The sequence below is a fragment of the Nematolebias whitei genome, chromosome 17 (genome assembly GCF_014905685.2).
Source record: "Nematolebias whitei isolate Nwh7 chromosome 17, NemWhi1, whole genome shotgun sequence".
Classification (NCBI taxonomy): Eukaryota; Metazoa; Chordata; class Actinopteri; order Cyprinodontiformes; family Rivulidae; genus Nematolebias; species Nematolebias whitei.
The window spans coordinates 15,687,526-15,712,388 of record NC_056514.1 but is presented as its reverse complement, the minus strand read 5'-3'; the positions used below and the strand labels follow the sequence as shown (position 1 = coordinate 15,712,388).

At 39.4% G+C, this 24,863-nt stretch overlaps 1 protein-coding gene across 1 annotated transcript in view; it reads left to right on the top strand.

Annotated features, from left to right (window-relative positions):
* cacna1g (calcium channel, voltage-dependent, T type, alpha 1G subunit) overlaps positions 1-24,863 on the top strand; it is a 409,969-nt gene that overhangs the window by 362,050 nt on the left and 23,056 nt on the right. Inside the window, exons 31-34 of the mRNA XM_037691266.1 lie at positions 10,952-11,103; positions 21,045-21,154; positions 23,092-23,256; positions 24,759-24,777. Coding sequence (XP_037547194.1) covers positions 10,952-11,103; positions 21,045-21,154; positions 23,092-23,256; positions 24,759-24,777 — 446 coding nt within the window. The remainder of the gene's footprint in view (positions 1-10,951; positions 11,104-21,044; positions 21,155-23,091; positions 23,257-24,758; positions 24,778-24,863) is intronic.

Below are 24,863 nucleotides of genomic sequence, written 5' to 3'. Positions count from 1 at the left end.
ATGTGTGTGTGTGTGTGTGTGTGTGTGTATTAATAATTTTATACAAACATACTGTATTTTTTTACGAAAAAAATACAGTATGGTGTTTAGCCAATCAAAGCATTGTGTTTGTTAGCTTATTGAAGATGTATAACTATTTACAGTTTTAATGGTCAACATTCAGCTCTAGTCTTTTTGTCACTTACATTTTTTTAATTTTTTTATTAACTTTTATACACAAACACATTTATAATTTGGTTTTGTTGGGATTTTACATTGTAATAGCATAATGTCGTCAGTGGGCAATGACGACTGCAGATCACAGCTTGAACTTAAGGAGATATGAACACTGTTTAGACTAATTGTTTTTCTTTTAACCGGAAGTAGGAATAAATATATCTAGATCACAATGCATTGCAAAATACTGAATTTGAGAATGCTCATTGGTAAAATGATCAACTGGATTGTTGTTGCCTTCTGGTGGTTTGACACGGGCATTTCCTCATTTTTGTACCCTGTGTGAACAGAGAAGGAAAGAAAAAAACAGTATATATATTAACATTTTTAAAAAGGTTGGAGTAAGCAGTTTATGTAAAGTCTCAGACAAAGCATTTATTTCTGCGTCACCTGAGAATCATAGAACTGTACAATGACACAGACTATGAAAGTGTTGAGAAGATTTTCTGGAACTCAAGTCGGGCAATAGCCCTGGGTAAACATGTGCCAGTAGGAAAAACTTTTCAATTCAATTCAGTTTATTTCTAAAGCTCCAAGTCACAACAGAAGTTGTCTCAGGGCACTGAACAGAAACACTCACATACATTATAAAAGCCAATTAGTGAAAGTTCTCATCTAAAGAAGCAGCAGATTGTCTTGAATCTTCATTTTGTCACAGTCTCCCATCCAGAGCAAGCACAAAGGAGACAGTGAAAAGAAAAAAAACAACTCCTTTTTAACAAGAAGAAACCTCCAGCAGAACCAGGCTCAGGACCAGTGGCTATCTGCTTTGACCAGCTGCGTTTGAGAGGACAGGAAGGAGAAACGGGCACAGACTGACAGGTCCAGATGTACTTTCTATAGGAGGAGAGACACAAAACACTTGTTAAGATATAAATAATTACAAATACAAACATGTAGAGTAGAACAAGTACAGACAGCAGCAGAGAGAGGAAATGTGGTCAGTTTGTCCTCCAGCAGTCTAAGCCTATAGCAGCAGAACTAAGGGATAGGTCAGGAAACCCAAACCAACCCTAACTATAGGATTTATCAAAAAGGAAAGTCTTAAGCCTGATCTTAAAACTGGACAATGTGTCAGCCTCATGGACAGAAATTGGAAGTTGTTTCCACAAGAGAGGAGCCTGATAATTGAAAGATCTTCCTCCCATTCTGCAGTTCCATTCTGAAGAACCACAAGTAAACCTGCAGTCTGAGAGCAAAGTGCTCTGTTATGAAATTATGGAACAATAAGATCTGATCTAACTAGAAAGCAAATGATGGAAGCTCAGCTGTCAGTGAGAACTTTTACTACAATTCATCCAATTTCAGTCACTTAAAATCTCCTAAAACCGAGTTTCTGGTATTTACTATTGATTTAATTTTGACCTTTCATTGTTTCAACATATTTTGACAGTTTTTAATATCTCTGTTTCCATGGGAATGTTCTAAAATATATGCTCCTACAGTAATTGCAGTTAATTAAATACACTTAATGACTGTAATCATCTTTAAAACACTTTTGATTTTGTTGTCTTATGTTTTTACTTAGTGGTTCTAAATGTACCGTTTCCTAATGGTCAAAACTGTTCAATGGATTTAATACAAGGCTGCCATTTTATATGGCTACATTATGGTATGGGGTTTATAGCTGTAAATTTAATGATTTCAGGTAAAAGGTGAACTAGTCCTAGTGCAAATAAAACCTTTTAAAGAACTTTCAATGAAAAGCTTTATGTACAGTAGTTGGTTGTTGTGTGTAAATGGCACAGATTGTAGAGATAAACTTGGATTCAACAGAAAGATCATTATGCTGTTAAAAAAGCTTCCCATTGGTCTTCTCACTCACGCTGTCCAATCACTTGCTTTCACCCATTTCAATTAGTCCATTCAGCTCAAGTATGACTCAGAAAGGTGTGTCGGTCTACCTTGTGTGAACCAGCATGATGTGTGTTTGTGGTTGTTGAAACGTGACGATGAGAGTGGGCTTCATGCCTCGTCATTTTTATGATGTCATGTTTTCTTCTTTGTTGTACCTCTTTCCTTATGGTCTCTCTTATTTGCTCTGTTGTTCCTCCTTGGTCTTTCCCAATTTGACTCAAAAGTAATCGTTCATCTATTACTTTTTTGTCTTTTGTTTATTAAATGTTTTATAATCCTTGTGTGATTTTCTCTGTTTTGACATTCAAGTGAGACAACAGAGCAATATGAATATTCAGTTAAAAATTATTTGGACTGTTTCTGAGTAGCTCTTTCTTTTTTGTTAAAAGTTGTTTTTGTCTCTCAGATTCAGTGTTTGCTGGATTTCCAAATTTGAACATCTGTTCCTTCACAGTGAAGGTCAAAACAGATTTTCTGGCAGACACTGAGTATGAAGGTTTATTATGGAGCCATTCACCATGAATGACAAGAGCATAAAAGCAGCTGTTGCACTGAACCAAAGAAAAGTCATGAAAATGTGATTGTATGCTGATGATGTCTAATTCTCAATCTCTAAGCTCGGACCTATGCAGTTACTGCTTTAATGTTCCTTGCCCCTTTCTTCCTTTCGCCATCACTGATTTGTCATCAAAGCTTTAAGTCCTGGTCAGCCTCAATCTGTTTTTTCCCCATTCATGTCACCGTACATCCATATATATCAATGAACGCCTTCAAATCAGCCGTAAATTGGTAATCACATTTGACTTCAGAAACATTTAGAGGAGAACCAGCAACCATCAAACCAACATATTGAACACGCAGCAGCGTCTCGTACTGTGTCGAGATTCATAATAAAAATTCCTGTTTTAACCAGGGTAGCTGGCACAATGTCCTCCCACTTCACAGCCGACTGGGCACCTTCATCACAACCTTAAGTTCTGCGTGTTTCAGACCCATTCTCTACATATACAGTCCAAACCAAAGTGCTCCTACTCACACAGTCACAGAAGACTCATAGTGCTGTGGTGTGCTCACTCATTGGTCCTCCAACCAGGGACCCCTTGCTGTCTGTATTTCCCAACAATAAAGACCACCTTGTAAATGTAGACAATCATATTTTTTAGTGTGGCTACATTCAAAAGCAACTCTGAGGCCAAGTCATTGACTCTTTAGTCCATTTTCTTTGAAGGTAAAGGAACAAATTAGATTGTGTGATCTAGGTGAGTAAAATGGGGAGATGGGGAGGGGGTGGCAAAGAGAGGAATGACAGCTGATTGAGTTGTTTTTGGATATGAAATGCTCATCTGTTTCCTCTGAACTGTTTTTTTCTTCTTCCTTGACAGACCCTTTGACATATTTCAAGAAAGGTCTTAGATCTCCATGAACGAGTGACCATTAAGCCCAACTCTGAAGCTTCACTTCACAACTTTTGAACCACAGCTCAGTCATGGTGCCACCTTCATCAGCTTTATGTTTAACCTTCCTAGCGGGGCGAGATCCCACACGCACTTATGATGTGAACGGGTCAGTTGTGACCCGTCTTAAATCAGCCAAAAAATGCCCTCAAAACAGTGTTTTTTTAAGAAGTATTAGAACACATCTCTAAAGGAACATCCCTGAAGGAACAATCTCCGCTTGTGGTTTTTTTTGGCGTTCCACCCCAAGTCAATCTGGGTCCACAAGACAAATGCATTGTATGCAGACACATCTAGGATGTTGTAAAATACAACCATTGGCCATCTCCTGGTCATTCGCTGGCAAGTGTAGGTGGCAGTCAGCTTGTCCAGGGTGTCCACTCCTCATTTGTTTTTATTGTAGTCCAGGATGATTTCAGGCTTTTTGTCACTTCTTGTTGACACAGCTGCATCTTTGTGAAGAGTGGACATAAGTACCACACTCCAGTTCTTTTTGGGACAGTATGAAACAACACTGGTGGTTTCTGTAAAAGCAAATTTTGAAGACAGTGGAGCCCTGTCTTTCACCTGCAAAATTTCAAGGGGCAGCTCAGGTTTGTTTTTTCTTATTGTGCCCACCATGGTAAATTTCCTCTTGAGAAGTTCTTGTCCAAGATCATTGCTGGTGAAGAAATTGTCACACGTGATATTATGACCCCGCAGTCCAGTAGTCATATCAAGGATTACCCGTTTTCCTTGATTCTTCTCAGGGATGCCAGCTGCAAGTTTGCCTGTGTAAATCTGTAGATTCCAGGCATAGCTGGTTTTCGCATCACAGGCTGCCCAGATTTTTATGCCATATTTGCCTGGCTTACTGGGCATGTATTGCCGGAAGGGGCATTTTCCACGGAAAGGGAGAAGACGCTCATCCACTGTCACCTCTGGTCCTGGGTTGAACATCAGTGGAAGGAGCTTCACCCATCTATCCCAGACGTCTTTGATGGGAGCAAGCTTGTCAGACCGTGCTCTAGTATCTCTGTTGTCAAATCTGAGGACTCTTGAGATCATTTGAAAGGTCTGAAGTGACATTGTTGCGCGGAAAATACTCCTGCCTGTGGACACATCCCAGAGACTAGTAAGGGCCTCATTGCTGGATCTGTACACGCCAGCGAGAAGAAGAACACCAATAAAAGCATCCAGGCACTCCTCATCAATGTCTTTCCAAGTGTCACCGTGAACTTTTTTCCCTTCGAGGTTTGTCATAGCAATGATGACTTTCTTTAGTGACTATGGCATAAACAAATCAAAGCATGTCTTGATGTCACTTACTCGTGTCACAGCAAACCTTGTAATCCCAGGGGTCATCTTCATAACATTTTCAGCAGCTTCCCTGCCATGTGAAACAGGAGGAATCGCACTCCAAGTGATGTTACCCTTTTTGGATTTATAGGTTTCAATTACAGGAGCAGCTTCAGCACCTGTGCCCTCCTCATCCGACGAGTCTGTGTACTCTGATTCATATTCAATAGCATCGTCCTCCTCAGAAACTGGCTCATCTGTGTCACTAGGTGTGTCCTCTGCATCATTTTCAGCAAGGATGTGATCTAGAGCTTCTTGTACTGTGAATCTTCTCTTCATTTTGGTATGCAGCCAAGCTCTAGGTAAAATGGAGTGTCTGTTTCTACATGTCTCTACATGCCCATGTAGAGACACACCCAGGTGGGTGTGTCTATCTAGGTCTGCCTATCAAGATGGGCATGGCTATCCAGGTAGGCTTATCTCTACATGGGCATGCCTCAACATGTCTCTGCATCTACAGCTGGATGAACTTTTTCAGTTTTTGGGAGCAGAGTATGAGGGACTTATCAATAAAAGTAGTACGGATAAATGGGGATGTTTTGGTCAGTGAAGTAGACAAACAGGTAAAAACAGAAGGCCCTAACATATGTATGACAAAGTTAGTGAGGTCACAGTGTGTTTATGATTTCAGTTTTGACACTGATTATTGGTTGATAGTCTTATACCATAACTGGGTCACAAATGACCCCAGCGCGGCAAGTGCGTGTTGTTCTATAAAAAATAAAAATTAAATTTAGTGAAAAAAAATATATATTTTTTTTATTTAAATAAAGGTTCCAGACAAAGTCAAAAAGCCTTGATGCAAAAAAAATTATTTAAAAGACAGTATCATGATTTAAAATTTAAAATGGGTCACTACGGACCCTAACATAGTAGGAAGGTTAATATACATTTAGCTGACTCCTCGTGATTGTGTTGTCCAAGCATGGATAAACACTTAATAGCACATTTATCTAAGGAAACATAACTTTAATTATAAGCTGATCACAGCCAATAGACTTGTCTATGCAGCTCAAATTAATAAATGTCCATCACCATTAGGCTTTGATTTTCTTTCCCCCAAATTAGGCTATTATATAACAAAACCAGGCATGGTGTGTGTGTGTGAAATTTAAAGGATGTTTTCACTTCTGCAGAATCACTCACATAAATGTATAGATTGTAATCTGAGATCATTTGCTGATATAAAAAAAATATTGGCAATACTTTAGACTAGATAATTTAAAAATATCATTGTGACATACATGTTACTATTATACATATAGTTTTAAAAACAACAGTACAGGAGTAGACATTCACATGACTGAATCTTAAGATATTTTAAAAGTTTAAGCAAACGTTCATGTGTGTTAAAGAAAGCAGCACAATATGAAACAGCATATTTAATTAGTGCACTGAAATCATAAAGCTAAATAACCTGGCTACATAAGACGATCCTTTAGATGTGAAAGAGATGGAGCTCAACACCAAGTCTTGATTCTGGTCACAAGATATAAATCATCAATTGTTGGAACCATGCTGTAAATCCCTAGCTTGTATTTGTGGTTCACTAAAGCAGTGGTCCCAACTCTGGTCCTTGAGGAACACCATCCTGCATGTTTTAGTTGTTTCCCTGCTGCGACACATCTGATTTTAATAAATGTGTGATTTACAGTCTTCTGCAGAACTTGAAGTAAATAAATCACTGAATCAGTTGTGGTGGAGCAGGGAAACCACTAAAACATGCAGGATAGTGGTCCTTGAGGACCAGGGTTGAGAACCACTGCACCAAAGGGTAGATATGAATGTAAATTGGATTAAAATTAAAGTATTTAGTATTTTGACTTTTTAATGAGATCTAAGATCCCTTGAATTAACTGTCTTAAAATGGTCTGTTCAGCCATCTTTAAGAAAGTGTTGACCAGAGTGGAAATACAGAGCGGTTGTGACAGACTCTGAGGTTTGTTGTGACCTTTCCATACATTTCCACTTTCCCTTTCCTCTTTAAAACATCACGGAAGGATAGGAGGCTCCACCCGTTACATCAGTGAAGGAGATGAGAGAAAAATGGAGACAAAGTCAAAGTGGGAACAAGGACTTAATGGTTTCATCAATAAACCATTGAATGTTTGTGCAATATTCTAAAAAGCTGCAGAAACTCATTTTCTCTTTTTCATTATGGAGGAGGAAAATCCAGTGGTAGTGAGATTAGCAGAATTGGTGTTTAAACCTTCACTTTGCTTCTAGAGAAGGTTTCCCCTTATCCCTGCCTCTTTTGTTCTCACCTCTTCTGGCCCATCCATTAATTCAGGACAAAGGCTTACTGACTTCCTGTCTGGTTCTTCAGGACGCAAAATCCAAACAATTTAGAAAACTTTTTTTTTTACAATCTCACACACACACACAAATAAAAATATCTTTCCTGACCCAGCAACAGGACATTTTACTGTAGGATAATGTAAAAATGGGGCTTTTGAAGAGAACAAACAACACAACTTCATCTTTTGGAGCAAATTTAGATAAATGAGGAGCTAGATGAGGGAGTTGTAGTATTTATGTTTGTGTCTGCTTCAGGTCGCTGTGCACCTGCAGCCAGTAAGTAGAGCAAAGTAAGAGTAATGTGTTCGGATCCAAAGATGATGAAGGGTCTTGTAAATATGAGCTCCCACTGAACAAACCAAGCTGTTGCATTCTGCAACAGTTCTACCCACCTGTCCTGGTTTAAAACATCCACCCGGAGTTATCAGAGATGCTCCAAATCTGCCGTAAATCAGCTGCAATGTTGTCAAACCTCTAACATTTATAGCCTTGGTTCTACAAAGCAGCTGACAAGGTGACAAATCTTTGGTGCAGAGATCAAAGCAAAGTGTTGGAAAGCAAATATGTGATATTCTACATCATCCTGTTGAATCACATTCATTTGAAAAGCCAGACTGAGCACACCAGAGGTCTTGCTGTTTGCCCTTTCTGGCACGCACATCTCCGTAGGTGTTCAGCAAGAATCAAACCACTGCCAAGCTGCCCCGAGGTTCAGCCCACACACCCAGCGTTCAGGTGGACCTCTCCTGGTGTCAGCATCAATAACGACCAGCAGCACAAAAGATGAGAATTAAGAATGAAATGAAGAATAATGAATTTGAAGGCACTCTGTGGATGTGAGACTCCTGCTAAACCTCAAAAGGAGCAAAAATTAAGAAAAAATGACCCAATTTATGTATTCCCTTACAGCGAGGGAGATAATTATTTGCTGATTTAGAAAGTCATTTAAAAATGAATAATTATTCTCTCATTTTTATTGTACTTCCATAGTAATAAACAAAGAATCAACTGAAAATCAAGAAAAAACATGCATTAAATAAAATGTACTGATTCATAAATCATAGATTTAATAAGCATTTGACTCCCTGCAACCCGGTCAGAACTCTGACTCCAACTCTTTGATCATGTGCACATGTGGCACACAGATTACAACCAGATTTTAATAATCTTATTCTGTTGTCATGTAATCATTTGAAAATAAAAATTAAAAATAAATTGGATTGACCACCATGAACCATTACATCAGCATCTGATCACATAGTTTTAACCCAGTACACGTGAATAAATATATTTTATTAGGTGAAAGATTAACAGAAATATGACAACCTTTTTAAAGTTGATTGATTCAAATTTTGTCATTTGGCTTATTAGTTTTAGGGGTTTAAGGGGAGTGGTGGCGCAGAGGTTAGAGACTGTGGGCCCGTGATCAGAAGATCGCTGGTTCAAGCCCCAGTACCAACAACATCAAAAATGTGGGTGGGGTAGGCGAAGCAGCCACACCTGCACCCTCACAGAGTGGTCCCACTCTGGGCCCTTGAGCAAGGCCCTTAACCCCCACCACCTGCTCCTCTGGGTGTCCTAGATAGCAGCTCTCTGCTCCACACAGAGGGCTGTGGTAGCTCGGTGGTCTGTGGTTGCGTCAGGAAGTGCATCCGGCATAAAAATAACTGCCATGTCTTTGTGCGACTTAGTTCGCTGTGGCGACCCCTAATGCAAGGAGCAGCCGAAAGAAGAAGAAGGAAAAAAGTTTTAAAGCCTTTTTACTTAATATTACATAAATATGGTCCAAAGCATAATGTGGTTCAAGTTCATTTTATTTTAATTAAATTAATTTGCAACTAATCTTATTTTAGGTGGTGTTACGTCTTGAGATTCCTGATAATTCATTTTTAAATATACATGTTAGCTTAAAAATGCTCTGCAGAGTTACTGAATATTAGTGCATCAATAAAGATTACAAAAACAATCTTGTCACATCTTGTCCTATATCAGGACACAATTTAAGACATCAAAATCTCCACCAGCAAGCACATTTATAGACACATTACATATGCATTTGACGGCAAGACGTTGAGATTTGTCCATGAAGCACTTCCAGATAGTCCATAGTCCTGATAAGATGTTGGTGTCAGCCTTGAGTCCTGCTGGTACTTTCAATCTCAAAATGGCCAGATTTGTGGACATTCCACTGGTCGGTGCCTATGAGCCCCTAACATGTTGGTGAGTCCCAGAAGCCGCAGGTGGCCTGCGATTCTCACAAATCGCTTCCATCTTACGGTTTAGCTCGTAAATCAGCTGATTTTGAGTACTCACAAACCAAACCTTCACACGGACTCTGCAGTTTTGCCATGGCCGAAACTGCTGTCGCTGTCTTCTTTAATAGCTGCTAACATAAGAATCTGCCAATACCAAAAAGCAGGAATCCTGCTACCATGGCTCCAAATATATAAACATCTTTGGCGTCCTCCTGAGACAATACGGAAAGACACATCAGCTCCCAAACTTCTCACGGATCCATGACATATCCTGCCACGTGCATCTCAACGGGGCATGAGGGCTCTCCAGAACCTTGTCGCTTTGTTGAAAATACTTTATTGATTGCATTGAAAGTCCAGCTGACCAGATCCATGACAGCGGTTTTAGTTTTGGAAAATGTGTAAAATAGGAGCTCCGATACACAGACAGAGAGCAAAAAATAAATAAAAATAAAGGCAGGAGGAGGAGAAAAAGTGTCTGCCTTGCACGAGAGCGAGTGAGGAAAAAGAAAAGTCATCCGTCCCTTTAGGAATATTCTTTCATGTTTTGGCATTCTTGTGTTTATCACAATTTATTAATCACATTCCTATCCAGACAGATCCATATATTTATATGAAAAGTCTGGGACGAATGGCTTTGTTTGTTCTTTTAAAAGACTCATCAAACTCAGCCATGCTTGCTCAATCCCAGATGCATGAATGGAATTAGACAGATGTGAAACTCACTAGTTGAACCACACATACCCCTCATGTGAATCGTCTTAGTCTAGCCCAGCTTCAACCACAGGAGCACATCTGTGCAAACTGGACAAAAGGGGAGCACTACACCCAAAATACTTTTACCTTTTGATCATGTATTTAGTTTTTCTATGAAAGCCTCCTTCACTGATCATGTAAGGTATGCTTCCTCTTTATTCTTGATTGTCACTCCCAGCCCATCCATCCTTCCTCTCTGGACAGACAATAATAGGTAAGGTACGAAGTGATGGATGAGTATGGAGGAAAAAAAAAACTTTCTACTGTTTCATTTTCTCCACCTGTGAGTTGTGAAGGAAATGAGATAAAAACAGGCAGAATCACATGGTAGTCTTGAAGGGGGGAAATGAGGGGATGATCAGAGTAAAACTTCATGACAGCAGCCTCATCAGTGATGTCTCATTGAGCAGGGATGTCATCACACACGTACTGTTGATCGGCGAAAAGAATAATTCACACATTGGGGGGGACTCCAGACCACAAGGTGCTGAAGTCTCCCTCATTGATTATCTGATCTGCCTGTCTTTGATCATTTCTTCATGCCTTACTTGTATTTTTAATGTGTCAGACTCTAAGTTTCACTAACCCCACATATCTTTCAAGAGAAATCTGAGGCTGCATTCCTCAGCCTTCCAGGTCGACTGTACAGCGTCCCTGTTGTAGTACCTTCTATCTCACCTTTTCACCACCGTCCCCCACCCTCCCCTTCTCTCCCCCTCTGCTTACCACGTGTTTTCCGCCATCCCTCACCCCCATTCCCACCCCCTTTTCCAACAGAAGCTCAGAGTAAGCCGTACTACTCCGATTATTCCCCAACCCGGCTGCTCATCCACAGGATGTGCACCAGCCACTACCTGGACCTGTTCATCACCATCGTGATTGGGCTTAACGTCATCACCATGTCCATGGAGCACTACGAGCAGCCACAGGTCAGACCATCAACACCTAAAAAGTTTTTCTGCCTACACACGTTGTTACATCTTTTTTGATGTATTACAACCTGAAGATAGAGTGACAGATCCTGCCAAGAGAAGGGGGGGATTTATTTAATAAGTAGAGCCTTTTCAAATTCAAAGTCAAATTTAAAAATACTTTATTAATCTCAGAGGGAAATTAAATGTTGTTGTAACTCATCATCCTGGTTTCATTAAAAAGTTGTTCTAGATGCTGATGGCTGTGGGCAGGAAGGATCTCTTGTCTTACAGTGGATCTGAAGAAGCCTCTGACTGAAGACACTCTGTTGTTGTATGACAGTCTGATGAAGAGGATGCTGAGGGTTGTCTATAATGTTCTTCATTTTATGAAGAATCCTTTGTACAATCATCTCCAAAGGTTCTAGAGGAGTCCCTAGACCTGAGCCAGCCTTCTTTATGAGCTTGTTGATCTTTTTTAAGTCACTTGCTCTGGTGCTGCTCCCCCAGCAGATGATGGCAGAAGAGATGGCACTCTCTACAACAGACTTATAGAAGATATGCAGCATCTTGCTGCAAACACAGAAAGACTTCAGCTTCCTCAAGAAGTACAGTCTGCTCTGTCCCTTCTTGTAGACGGTTTCACTGTTGCATCTCCAATCCAGGTGAACCCCAAGGTATTTATACTTCTCCACCACCTCCACTTCTTCTCCCATTATGGAAATGGGGTTAGACATGTTCCTGTTTCTCCTGAAATCTACAACCATTTCCTTTGTTTTGTTCACATTCAAGATGAGATGATTGTTTCCACATCATGCCACAAAGTGGTCCACCAGTTCCCTGTACTCAGCTTCTTGTCCATCTCTGATACACCCGACTACTGCAGAGTCATCAGAATATTTCTGCAGATGACAGGAGTCTGTTTTGTACTGAAAATCTGAGGTGTACAGAGTGAAAAGGAATGGTGAGAGTACAGTCCCCTGTGGTACTCCTGAGCTACTGACCACCTGATTAGACACGCAACCCTTAAGTCTCACAAACTGTGGTCTGTTTGTCAGGTAGTCTTTGATCCAGGTGATTATTGAGGCCTCCACCTGAGTCTTCTGAAGTTTCTGACAAAGCAAATCAGGCTGGATTGTGTTAAATGCACTGGAGAAATCAAAGAACATGACTCTCACAGTGCTGTCTGCTTTTTCTAGATGACAGTGAGTTACAGCAGCAGGTCTTTTCAGTTATGTTATGACTCCATGCTCTTGGTTCATCTAATCAGTGGAAAGTTTCACATTCTTTATAATAAAACTGCTCCTTCAGGTTGGATGGGTGCTGCTTGTTTACAAAATATTTTATTATTCCCAGTTGAATTGAGCATTCCAGGACAATTAACTTTTAATCAACAGTCTTTAAACCGCTGGAGTGTTGCTTCAGTTTCTTTAGGATTATTGTCCAGCTGAAAGGTGACCTCAGAATTCTTCTTTCAGCTGTTCCCTCTTCAGAGGTTGGCACAGTGAGTTGTCCTTTGTCTCACTCTGTCCTCTGTGTCCTCTGTCCTCACTCCATCTATCTATATATCTCCTCTTTGCCCTCTCAAGAAATTCTTTTTATGCTAATCTTTGCATTTTTTCTTCTAGTCTGACCAGTTTTCCAACACTACAGGTAATCCCCTACCCCCACATTATGATGCTGCCACCACCGTACTTCACTAGGAGAATAGTAATCTCAACATGATCAGAGATTTTAGATTTGGTTGTGCTTGATGGACAATATGTTCATTTGTGTTGTCTGGCCACTGTCCTGGCTTCTTGTGGCCTCTGTCCAGTGAAGCCCAGCTTGGTGCAGATCATGGTGGTCTTCAGGACAAAAACTCTTATCTCTACAAAAGAGATGCTCAACTCTGTTAGTTATTTTTGGCCCTTTGGTTGCTTCACTGATTAATGCCCTCCTTGTCTGGTTTGTTTTGGTGCACAGCTCTCTGTTGTCAGGTTATCTGGGCATAAAATCATTCCGTTTTCTAGATTTAAATTTAATCTCACTTTTTCTTGTTTCCTCAGCTTCGTCTCTAACCTGTGAGAAGGGTTCCTTGGTCTTCATGCTGTTTGTTACTTGGTGGCAGACCTTACAACATAGAGATGTTGAATTGGTGTTGATTCTGGGCACTATTGGACTGGCTGTATATCATTGACAAAAAAAAAAAAAAACACACACACACACACACACTTACATTTTATTAAACTAATTATGCAGCTTCTAAAGGTTTTTTGTCAAGGTTTCAAAGAAAAGGGTGTAAATACACATGAACACAAATTTTCAGATATAACATAAAAAACGTGCGCTGTATCCTACGTAACTTCAATAATATGGAGTATATGGTGTTCATTGAACCTTTATTTACACAGATAAATCACATTGAGCCTTGGAGACTCATTTACAATTGAGATCTAGTGTATTTAGACAGACAAAAAGTAATGAAAGTGACACGTATAGTATATTCATTATTTAATATCAGATGAAAATTAATTTCAGCTACATGGATACCAAAGGGGGGTAAATATTTTAGCAACCCATTGTATGTGTCACTTGTTTGACTCTCACTATGAAATATTCTTAAACTGTGACGCTGTTGACTTTATACTGTTTGACTGATGTCCTGTAAAATTCTTCGACTGTATGGAAAAAAGTAATTTGTAACATTGTTCAACTTTTAGTTCTACAAAGATCTAAGTCCGTAATAATCGTTATTATGATCAGAAGGTTTCATTTTTTAAGTTCTGAATGTTTTTGGTAAACATTATGGAAAAACTGGCAAGAAAAGCTACTGAGAACCGAAAGTCTAAGCAATAAAGTTGGAAACTTAATAAAAGGAAAATTGGCCTCAAAACAGATTCTTAAAACTGTAAAGAGTTAGCACTTTTAAAAGTTCTTAGAAACATTAGTATCTACATTGATCTTCAACAGTTTATGTGATTGGAATGATTTTATTTATTTTTTTTTGAAGTCCAGAAGACGTCAGTAAACATTGTCAGGTATTACTCATTCTCTTTAAAAAAATATGAGCAGGAATATGAATGCCTGGCAGGAACAGCTACCAAGAGCCTAAGGATAGAACGAGTCTCACTAAAATCAGTGAAACAGAATTCATATTAAAATATATGCAGTATTTTCCAACAATTTTCAGTCAGGTCATCTGGACAGTTTCCTTTTGTGCTGAAACATTTCACCTTCCATCCGGAAGGCTTCATCAGTCAAGGAAACACACAACACAAAACTGATTCTTCCCCCAAATAGCTTACTCCAAAGTGAAACAAACCAGTTATGTTGGTGCTAAGATGGTCTCTTTGGTACGCCCCCTCCTCCATTGCCGGCCCTCTTCCTTGTTGACAGTCGTGTCAAACTGGTTGAAAACAACAAAGTCCATGCTCAATAATCCAGGTATAAAATCCAATATTTTTCAGTCAGGTCATCTGGACAGTTTCTTTTTTTGGGCTGAAACGTTTCGCCTTCGATCCGAAAGGCTTCATCAGTCAAGGAAACAACAGTCAAGGAAAGAGACCATCTTAGCACCAACATAACTGGTTTGTTCCACTTTGGAGTAAGCTGTTTGGGGGAAGAATCAGTTTTGTGTTGTGTGTTACCTTGACTGATGAAGCCTTCCAGATGGAAGGTGAAACGTTTCAGCAAAAAAAGGGAACTGTCCAGATGACCTGACTGAAAATTGTTGGATTGTATACCTGGGTTCTTAAGCATGGACTTTTTTTTGGCATGCAGTATTTTATTTTCTGATCACAGATACATGGGATAGAACATGCCTAAGTATTTTTTCCTAAACTTTTTATATAAATATTTGGGGAGTGGTGGTTGAGGGGCTAGGGAAGGTGGGCCTATGATTGGAAGGTCACTGGTTCAACTCCCTGGACCAACAACATCAAAAATGTGGTTGGGAAAGTTGAAACACCCACACCTGCCTCCACCCTCATTTGCCCCTCTCTTGGCCCCTGAGCAAGGCCCTTAACCCCCACCATCTGCTCCCCCAGGATGAGAGGGCAGCTCTCTGTTCCACACAGAGGGCTGCGGTAGCTCGGTGGTCTGTGGTTGCTTCAGGAAGGACATCCGGCTTAAAAAGAATCACGACGTCTTCGTGTGAGTTAGTTCTCTGTGGAGACGCCTGAAGAAGGGAGCAGCCGAAAGAAGGAGATTTTTATATAAATGTTTCAATAAATATTTACTTCCTTTTGGTGTTGTATTGTTGTGCACCATGTGAAACTTCTTGTGGACCTAATGAAACAAATGTGAAATTTTCCATGGAAGTAACTTTTCCAATAAGAAAGTAACTGCATGGTGATAACAGATACTTATTGGATTGTCAATAAATTGTTTTACAGTTAGATTTAGTGGTTGAGCCATATTTTCGCTGGCTAGAAAAAGCTCATTTAAAGCACAAGACACAATGATAAAGGAGTTGATAAGATGCAATGTTGTTTTTTGGAATGATAATGTAGAGAAAACTTTTTGGTGTGAGATATGGTAGATTCACAGATTGATGGGTTGTGGGGCTGATACCTGTGTAGTATGACATATGCAGGATATATTCATACATTTCGCGAGTTCTTCATTTTTCTGACTGTGTAAATGTCGTGCATTGAATTTAACAGAAACGTAACGAGAGACGTTATTTACCTTTGACCCATCAAAATGAATGCGGTCATTTATTTGCAGAATCAAAGTTTAACATCAAACATTTACATCAATTTGGCAAAATATGAAAACAATAACATGGCTAGTTTCACAGAAAGTGGGCACAATACGGCGATTGTCCTCACTTCTCAGCAGAACAGCAGACATCAATCACACGGCGGTGATTGAGAACTTTGCTTCAGATATTTCTAAAATATCTGTAATGATTTTAGGAGAAAGGAGAGTTTAAGATGAAAAATGGAGATTTATCTTACAGAGAGATGTGTGAGGGAATTAATCTGTTTGACCAGAAACGTGCACGCTCCTTCAGTTCTCAGCTTGGTCACGGTACGCTTGGTCGAAGTAGAACTTTTACCTGGTTGATGATAGGTCAGCGTCGGTATAGAATCCTTCCTTTGACTCTTTCAGCGTCTCCGTTGAGAACAGCTAAAATACTTCGAGAGTCGTGCGAGGTTATCCAAACAGAAGTTATAATTCCCAAAATCGTCACTGCATTCTGGCTTCCAATAGAAGCATTCTGGACGCCTGCGTTAGCATCCAAGAACTCTGAACTCTTTAACTCTCTTCAGAGAGTTAAAGTCTGGACCTCTTCTCCAGGAAAAACTTTCAAGCTCTGAAAACTCCCATGTTGAACTCATTCTAGAGCGCAGCAGCCGACTGAACTGGGAAGTTGCCACATTTAAATGGGTCGACTTCCGGTTCATTTGAGAGCTTTTTGATTGGTCGATGGACCAGAAAGAGGTGTGGTTTGTGATGTAAGGTGTTATGAAAAGTCAAGGATTGTTTTAGTGACAGACAGAAAGATTATTGGAGAACTTCAGACTTCGTGGAGTCTCTACTCCTATTATCTGCTGTAAAAGTTAAACATGACATTTTTTTTTCAGTAAACTTTTAGTTGACCGAAACTTGAACTTTAACACACACTTACAAAACTTGCTCATTGAAGACAGAAAAATCAAGAAATGCATATTAACCTGATTTCTTCTTAGAATGAGGAATAAAAATCATTACTTACTGTTTATGTAAATAAAAAATGAGTAGTTCTCTTCAACCTGTAAACATTGAGTGAACTAACACAATTTGATTATCAAACATTTGTAAAATAGTAATGATCATAGAGAATTGTCTTTTCTACTTGATTAATTCAAGAAAGAAAGTCTCCGGATGGGTCAAACTGTATTTCTGGATGCAGATCAATGAAATAACAGTTTCTGTCCATCTGGTCAGATTTGACATCAGATCAAGTTCACTACACCTGTATACTTTTACAATTTTGCTTTTTTGTAGTTACAAAGTCTGGACTGTCAAGTCAAATTTATTTATAAAGCACATTTAAAACAGCAACTGTTACCAAAGTGCTTGGTACACAGTGACTGTGTTGAACTGAGCTACAGTGGGTTGCAAATGTATTCACCTCTCATGGTATGCTCTGTATTTTGTTGCCTTACAACCTAAAATTTATTCATATTTTCAATTCAAATAATAAGGAAATAAATCTACATAAAACACTTAAAATGGAGTAAAAGTGTTGTGTGCATATGTATTCACACCCCTTGCTTTAAAACCCCAACCATCACCTTTAGAAGGCACATAATTAGTTAGATTACATGCACCTGTGGACAATCTATGAAGCATATGTTGTGATAATGTGCTTTCTTGGGTTTTGTATTGTGTTTTTCCTGTTTATCGTTTTCTGTGCACCACTTTGACCAATAACATTTGTTATTACATGTGCTACATAAATACATTTCAATAGCCCAAAGACTCAAAACCGGTGCAACGCCTCCAAGTAGTAAGATCTACCACCAAGCAAAAGACAGCATGGAAACCAAGGAGCTCTGCACAGGTCAAAGATAAATTGTGAAGAAGTGCAGGTCAATAAACCAATCTAAACCCTGAACATCCCAAGGCATCCCAATAAATCCATTTTTTAGAAAATGGAAAGACCATACCACCACAGTAAACCTGCTAAGAGACGGTTCTCCACTAAAACTCACAAACTGGGTGAGAGGGGCATAAATCACAGCAACATCCAGGAGGTCAAATATATCCAAGAAGGAGCTGAGATATATGTATCAAAGTATAACTATTCAAGGAAACCTGAGTTTTCCAGAGATTTACAACTGGTACAGAAGTCCACCTTCCAGCAGAAGAATAATCCTAAATAGATTGGAAAAGCAACACTAGACATGTTTTAAAGAGAAACAATAAAGTGTGTCCTGAACCATGTCAAAGTCCAGATTTCAATCCAACTGGGAATCTCTGGTATAATTCAAAGACTGTTGGACATGAGTGGCACCATCCAAATGTGTCTGCAGTTTGCTCACGGACAAGGAACACATCTTTCAGTGGTTAGAGCTTATGGAGACATATTGAAAGAAACTACATAGTACTAACTGTGAGGGCTTGAATCTATTTTGTCATGTTTTTTTAAGGGTGGACCCAGGAATACAGGAATGAGGTAATTAAAAACAACCCAGAATTTTATTGTGGAGTCAAAACAAAAGGTTGACGAAGCAGCAAAAACCTCACAACTGAGGTCAGGCACGAAAAGACAGAAAGGACACAAAGAATGTGGCGTAAAATGCTTTGCTGAGTGAACACCGAAGGGTTACACGCGCTGAGGCTGAGGAGCAGATGAGAAACATCTGAGCTAAGTGAAACAAGGAGCAGGTGAGAATGAGCACAGCAGGACTGAGGAGTAGAAAACTGACCGAACAAATGACTGATAATGTCCGGGACACAGGAAGGTGAACAAACTGAACAGCACGAGAAGAGAAAACTCAAAACAGAAATCAAACACTGAAAAGTGATTATCACGAGTCATATGCACACTTAAATATTCTGTTATGTATTTAGAAAATATTGTCAACTAATTTCCCCACATCATCATCAACAATTTGAAAAGGCTTTTGTAGAATCATGTATATTTAAATAAAAAAAAAAGGTAAATATCAGGTTGTGTGGGAACAAAATGGAAAAAATCACCAGAGATAAATGGACTTCATGAACTGATCAAACACAGATGGGTAAAATGTTTAGAAGTACAATTAATAAATCTTGTGCAGAATTGTATGAGCGGATAAAGTTTTTATTAACAATCTCGTGAAAAGCTGTGTGGCAGATAAAAGGATTTTGGTTGCATTTTTTTTTTTTCTGAACAGTGAGAAAGTTGAATAGATTGTTGGATAAAGCAGCAAATTAAAGACAAGAACGAGCTAACAACCTCTGAGGGATCAGTTAAATCCCTGTTGACCAACAGTCAGGGGCGATTCTAGGCTCTGCCCTTTAGGGGTGCTTAGCCCCGAGTACTGCTCTTGGCTTGAACAGCACACCCCATGGTGAAGTTTGTGAGAAGTGTAAAAGATTACAGCACTTGATATTCCCAGGCGGTCTCCCATCCAAGTACTAACCAGGCCCGACCCTGCTTAGTTTCCGAGATCAGGGTGGTATAGCCGTAAACGAGGAGCCCAGTCATAAATAGGACTTTTAAAGGATCATAACAAACAAAGAGTAAACTTATGCAACCAGAAGTTACAACATATATCTACACACAAAACACACAAAACAAAACACAACTAGCTTTAAGCATTAACCTTTAATTTAACCATTAACCAATGACTGCAAAGTGTTTGTAATGCAAAACCCGGACAAAGTTGTCGGAGGAAAAGGAGGTAACAGGACTGAACGACAGGTAACAGGACTGAACGACAGGTAACAGGACTGAACAACAGGTAGGACTGAACGACAGGTCACAGGACTGAACGACAGGTCACAGGACTGAACGACAGGTAACAGGACTGAACGACAGGTAACAGGACTGAACAACAGGTAACAGGACTGAACAACAGGTAGGACTGAACAACAGGTAATAGGACTGAACAACAGGTAATAGGACTGAACAACAGGTAATAGGACTGAACAACAGGTACAGGCCTGAAAGTAACAGGACTGAGTTTTTAGCATAAAGTATGCAAATACATGAAATATAGCCACATGGCATCTTTGCTAATAGCATGAAGCAACTGAGCGCATTCTAGTGATTTACTTAAATAAAAATAAAAATTAATTAACAAATGAAAACAAAGATATAATTTAGGTAACGAGAGTATGATGAGATTGACCTTTTTTGCCATAATTGAAACATAATCAAATTTACATAAAAATAAATGGAATAATTTACTTTTGGTCTTCCCATGACTTTTAGAAGGTCAAACTGATGAAACTTCATGTTGACCATGTGACTTCTGGATTGTTCCAAATTTTTCAAATAGGCTAATATGTTATGGACTGAGTGAAAACCAAGGGACACAACTAAAATATGTATTTTAACAAAAATAAAATAGATTTATTTTGAAAATAATATATATAGACCATAAATGGGATTAGCAGTCACACAAAAAAAAAACAAAAAAAACAGTTCTTTAGGATTTTCTTTACTATGTTTTATTGTAAAGTGTAAGGTTACAGAGGACAGGTGACAAAAGCTGTTTATTCAGTATTCTTGGTAGTTTTTAATAATCATCTTTATCAGGTATCTTAAATTTGCTATTGGATCACATGCAGGACATTTTCTTTCATAAGAAAATACATTTTGCAGCTCATTTTTATACACATTTATAGATATAATTTAAGGGGGACGTAAAAGGCACCCATTCGATGGAATGACCCTTATAATTTATTCCATATTTAATTCAAATTTATTCAATATTTTGGTGAAGAACTGAGCTTTACAAAATCCTACAGATGGTTTCTTTAAATTTTAACTCAGCACCCCTGAAAAATAGAGGTGCTTGAATGAGCACCCCAAAAAAGAGGCTAAAATAACCACTGCAAACAGTACTTTCTACTTTTCATTGCTAAATGTCAAGTTTTTACATGCAGATGGAGCTGTAAATTCACCCAGAGGCAAAAAACAAAAGATATTCTGTTTCCTAAGGCCTTTTCAATGAGAATGAGTTTGACAAAAAAATGAAAGATGGTCGATAAAAAACGACTCACTGTGAATAAAAAGGACATTTAGTACTATAAACTCTAAAATATATTGTTAAAAACTTAAAAACATGGAAATGTTTATTAAAAACAGGTACAAATGAATACATATCATAGCTAAGCATTTATTGGAACTGAACCAGGTTTGAATGGGTCAAATGTGAGAAAGAAGCTATTAGAGTAATTCAATTAAAGCTACGGCTCTTTTTTATGGTAACCTAAAATATATTAAAATAATGTTTGTTTGTTTTTCTGCCTTTTTTGAATTCTCCTTCCAGGAGCTGGACGATGCACTGAAGATCTGCAACTACATCTTCACTCTTATCTTTGTTTTGGAGTCTGTCTTCAAGTTGGTGGCGTTCGGTTTCCGTCGCTTCTTCAAGGACAAGTCAGTGTTTAAACCAGCCAAACAAGACCTCATGCCTTTAACCACACGACTTTGACACAAACTAATAGTTAAATGTGGGTTGAAACATTTGATTGGCTCTGATCCTGGCTGCTGAAGGTGCCGTTCTTTAACCTCAGAGTCTTGTGGAAAATCTGAGGCGGTGCTCTGTGAGCCTATATGAGCTTTCTTATGGCCTCAGCTGCTGCAGAGAACGTTTCTCTGTGGGACCTGCATGAATACAAACGGGCTCGTTAAGCACCCATAAAACACGACCGCCTCACATGATTTCATAGTTTTGAAATCCCTGGCTTCCTTCTGAAAACCACACAGTAATGCACCAACATAATCCCAACTAAGCAAATGTATTCTAGCACACATCACATTAAAAAAACGCACACCTCATACGTTTGGACCACAACTAACCGTCCAGGACTTCATGACGCCCACTGGCTTCACCACACAGACCCGTATCCTGTTTGAGACTGCTGCATAGTTTTTTTTAGCCTAACATTACTTCTTTTACTCTCATATAAACTGACAGGCACAACATTTACCCAATTCCCTCAATTGTAATTTGGATTTATTGAATTTTACCAGAATGTATTGTGTTGATTGGTGCGTTTGGAACATACCAATAAAGAGTTATAGAAAGACAACTATCTGCAGCAGTAACAATGAAAAGCCAAGCCAGGTTACTACGACCAAACTTCATCGTTTTTATTGTTTCCACATTTATTTTTCTTTCACAAGACCTTGCTGTTTTAAACGCCATGCCGTCAAACTGATTGAAACTGATTTTAGGTGACGTATCACAGCTATTCTGAAGGTGAACTTCTCATTTTGAAGTAGATCTATACTAAAGTAGACCCATTTTAAGGATTTGGTTATGGCAAAAGCAAAGCCTCATTACTATACTGATATTTACTTCTTCAGAGCAACATGACTGTTTTCCTGTCCAACAATTTCCTGCGGGATCAATAAAGCTCAATCTTAATGACACAGGGCAATCATTCTGAAGTCCAAATCAAGTTTTAGGTTCTTGCTGTAACTCAGATCTAACTCAAAGTCCAGGTCATGTAATTTTGAGCTATCCAACAAAGTTAAGTCAGGTCCTCTGGACGGATTTGAAAAAAATAATTAAAAACTTGATGAAATATTTCTTTTTTTATCCAGAAGACTTCTTCAGTCTGAGGAGCTACAACAAACTCAGTCTTATAAGCAGCATCTCTTCACAGTGGATCAACCAGTTTGATTGTGACATCATGAACTAGCTGTTCATATGATAAAGGAGGACCATCAGCATACCCAGTTCATCGTTAGTGCCCTGATGGCCACTTGCTATTCACAGAGGGCTGAGTGATGCTAGCAATAACAGCATTGTAAGAGGGGGACAGTTGGACACAGAGTTGTCCCCATCGTACAATCCTGTATCATGCTAGTATCTGTATCATGTACAGTATATTGCTAGTATCACTCAGCCCTCTGTGAATAGCAAGCGGCCATCAGAGCACTAGTGATCAATTGTTGGACTGATGGTCCTCTTTTATCATGTGAACAGCTAGTTCTGGCTGTCAGCAGTAAACTGGTTGATCCGCTATGAAAAGGTGCTATTTATAAGACAGAGGTTGTTGCAGCTTCTTAGACAGAAGAAGTCTTTTGGATAAAAGACGAAACGTTTCAACAAGATTTTTTTTTTTTTTTTCGCTTTTCACGTGTCCAGAGGACCTAACTTAACTTTGTTAAATTGTCCTAACTGGATTATTGAGCATGCATCAGGAGCTAATATGTCCGGACCAAAGCAACAGAAGGGGGGAAACATGGTATTTTTTTGTGCCTTTTGTTCTTGAACCAAACAAATCACACGTGACTCACATTTATCAAACATTTCAGGTAATAAAACCAATTTGTTAGATTCTGATGTGTGCATGTGTGTGTAGGTGGAACCAGCTGGATCTGGCCATTGTGCTGCTGTCCATCATGGGCATTACTCTGGAGGAGATCGAGGTCAACGCTTCTCTGCCCATCAACCCAACCATCATCCGCATCATGAGAGTGCTGAGGATCGCAAGAGGTACGACGCTCGCCTTGCTTTCTCTCTGGCAGTCCATCTTGTCCCATCACTCCTCAGATGCGATCGTACCAAGGCTTCATTCATGGAGCTTTGGCTTTAAAGAACATCGTAAAACAGCCTCATCTCTGGGACTCCCCAATCTGTCATCATTGCATGGCAGATCCCAGCAGGGTTCTGGTCGAGGACGAGCCAACCAGATGGCATATTTGGCTGACAAACAAAGCACAGAGAAGGAATTAAGCAGCAAGAAATTGAAGCTAGTTACAGTGGGAGAAGGGGAATGGTAGGAGAGAAGAAATGCAAGGAGGAAGAATAACATCTGACCTTGATAGCAGTCATATAGAGACAGAAAGATTTCATGAACAGGAGCAGTTGATGTCCGTGAAAAAGGCTGAGCTCAAACAAATAACGAAGTAAACAAATTGTAAATGTGTGAGAAAAACAGACAGAGCAGGGAAGGAGAGGGTATAAGAGAGGAGGACGCTCAGAAACAAGAAAAGTGAAATAAAAAGAAGCCAGGAAAATAACGTAAAGCTGAGTTGATTAAAGTTGACACGTGTCAGAGTAATATTGGTGGGAGAAGACATGAGTGGAGGTGACAAGTGAAAGAGAAGGCAGGGAAGTCAGAGAGGAAGCTCATCTGCTTTGTTTTATTGTAAAATAAGTAGAATGTAAGAGTTTCATCACTTCCATACTTCCTTCAGAAGTGCACGTGTCTCGTCATGTGTACGACACAGTAAATCCACTGAATTAATATGGTTTAAGAGTTTTTTTTAATGTTTTTAACCATTCCAATATACAACAATAAAAACCAGTTAAAACAAAAATGTTATAAAAACACTTTTACTATTAGCGGCATGGTCCTGATAGCAGAGTGGTTCTGTTAGCGGTGTGGTCTTGTTTACAATGTGGTCCTGTTAGCAGTGTAGTTCTGTTAGCAGCATGGTGCTGTTAGCAGTGTAGTTATGTTAGCATTGTGGTCCTGTTAGCAGTGAGGTTCTGTTAGTAGTATTGTCCTGTTAGCAGTATGGTCATGTTAACAGTGTGGTCGTGTTAGCAGCATGGTGCTGTTAGCAGCATGGTACTGTTAGCAGTGTGGTCCTGTTAGCAGCTTGTTTCTGTTAGCAGTGAGGTTATGTTAGCAGTATTGTCCTGTTAGCAGTATGGTCCTGTTAGCAGCATGGTCCTGTTAGCAGCATGGTCCTGTTAGCAGAGTGGTTCTGTTAGCAGAACGGTCCTGTTAACAGCATGGTTCTGTTAGCAGTGTGGTCCTGTTAGCAATGTAGTCCTGTTAGCAGCATGGTCCTGTTAGCAATGTGGCCCTGTTAGTAGCATGGTTCTGTTAGCGGTGTGGTCCTGTTAACAATGTAGTCATGTTAGCAGCATGGTCCTGTTAGCAATGTGGTCATGTTAGTAGCATGGTTCAGTTAGCTGTGTGGTCCTGTTAGCAGCACAGTCCTGTTAGCAGCATGGTTCTGTTAGAAGTGTGGTCTTGTTAGCAGTGCAGCCCTGTTAGCAGAGTGGTTCTGTTAGCAGAGCAGTCCTGTTAACAGCATGGTTCTGTTAGCAGTCTGGTTCTATTAGCAGTGTGGTCCTGTTAGCAGTGCGGTCCTGTTAGTAGCATGGTCCTGTTAGCAG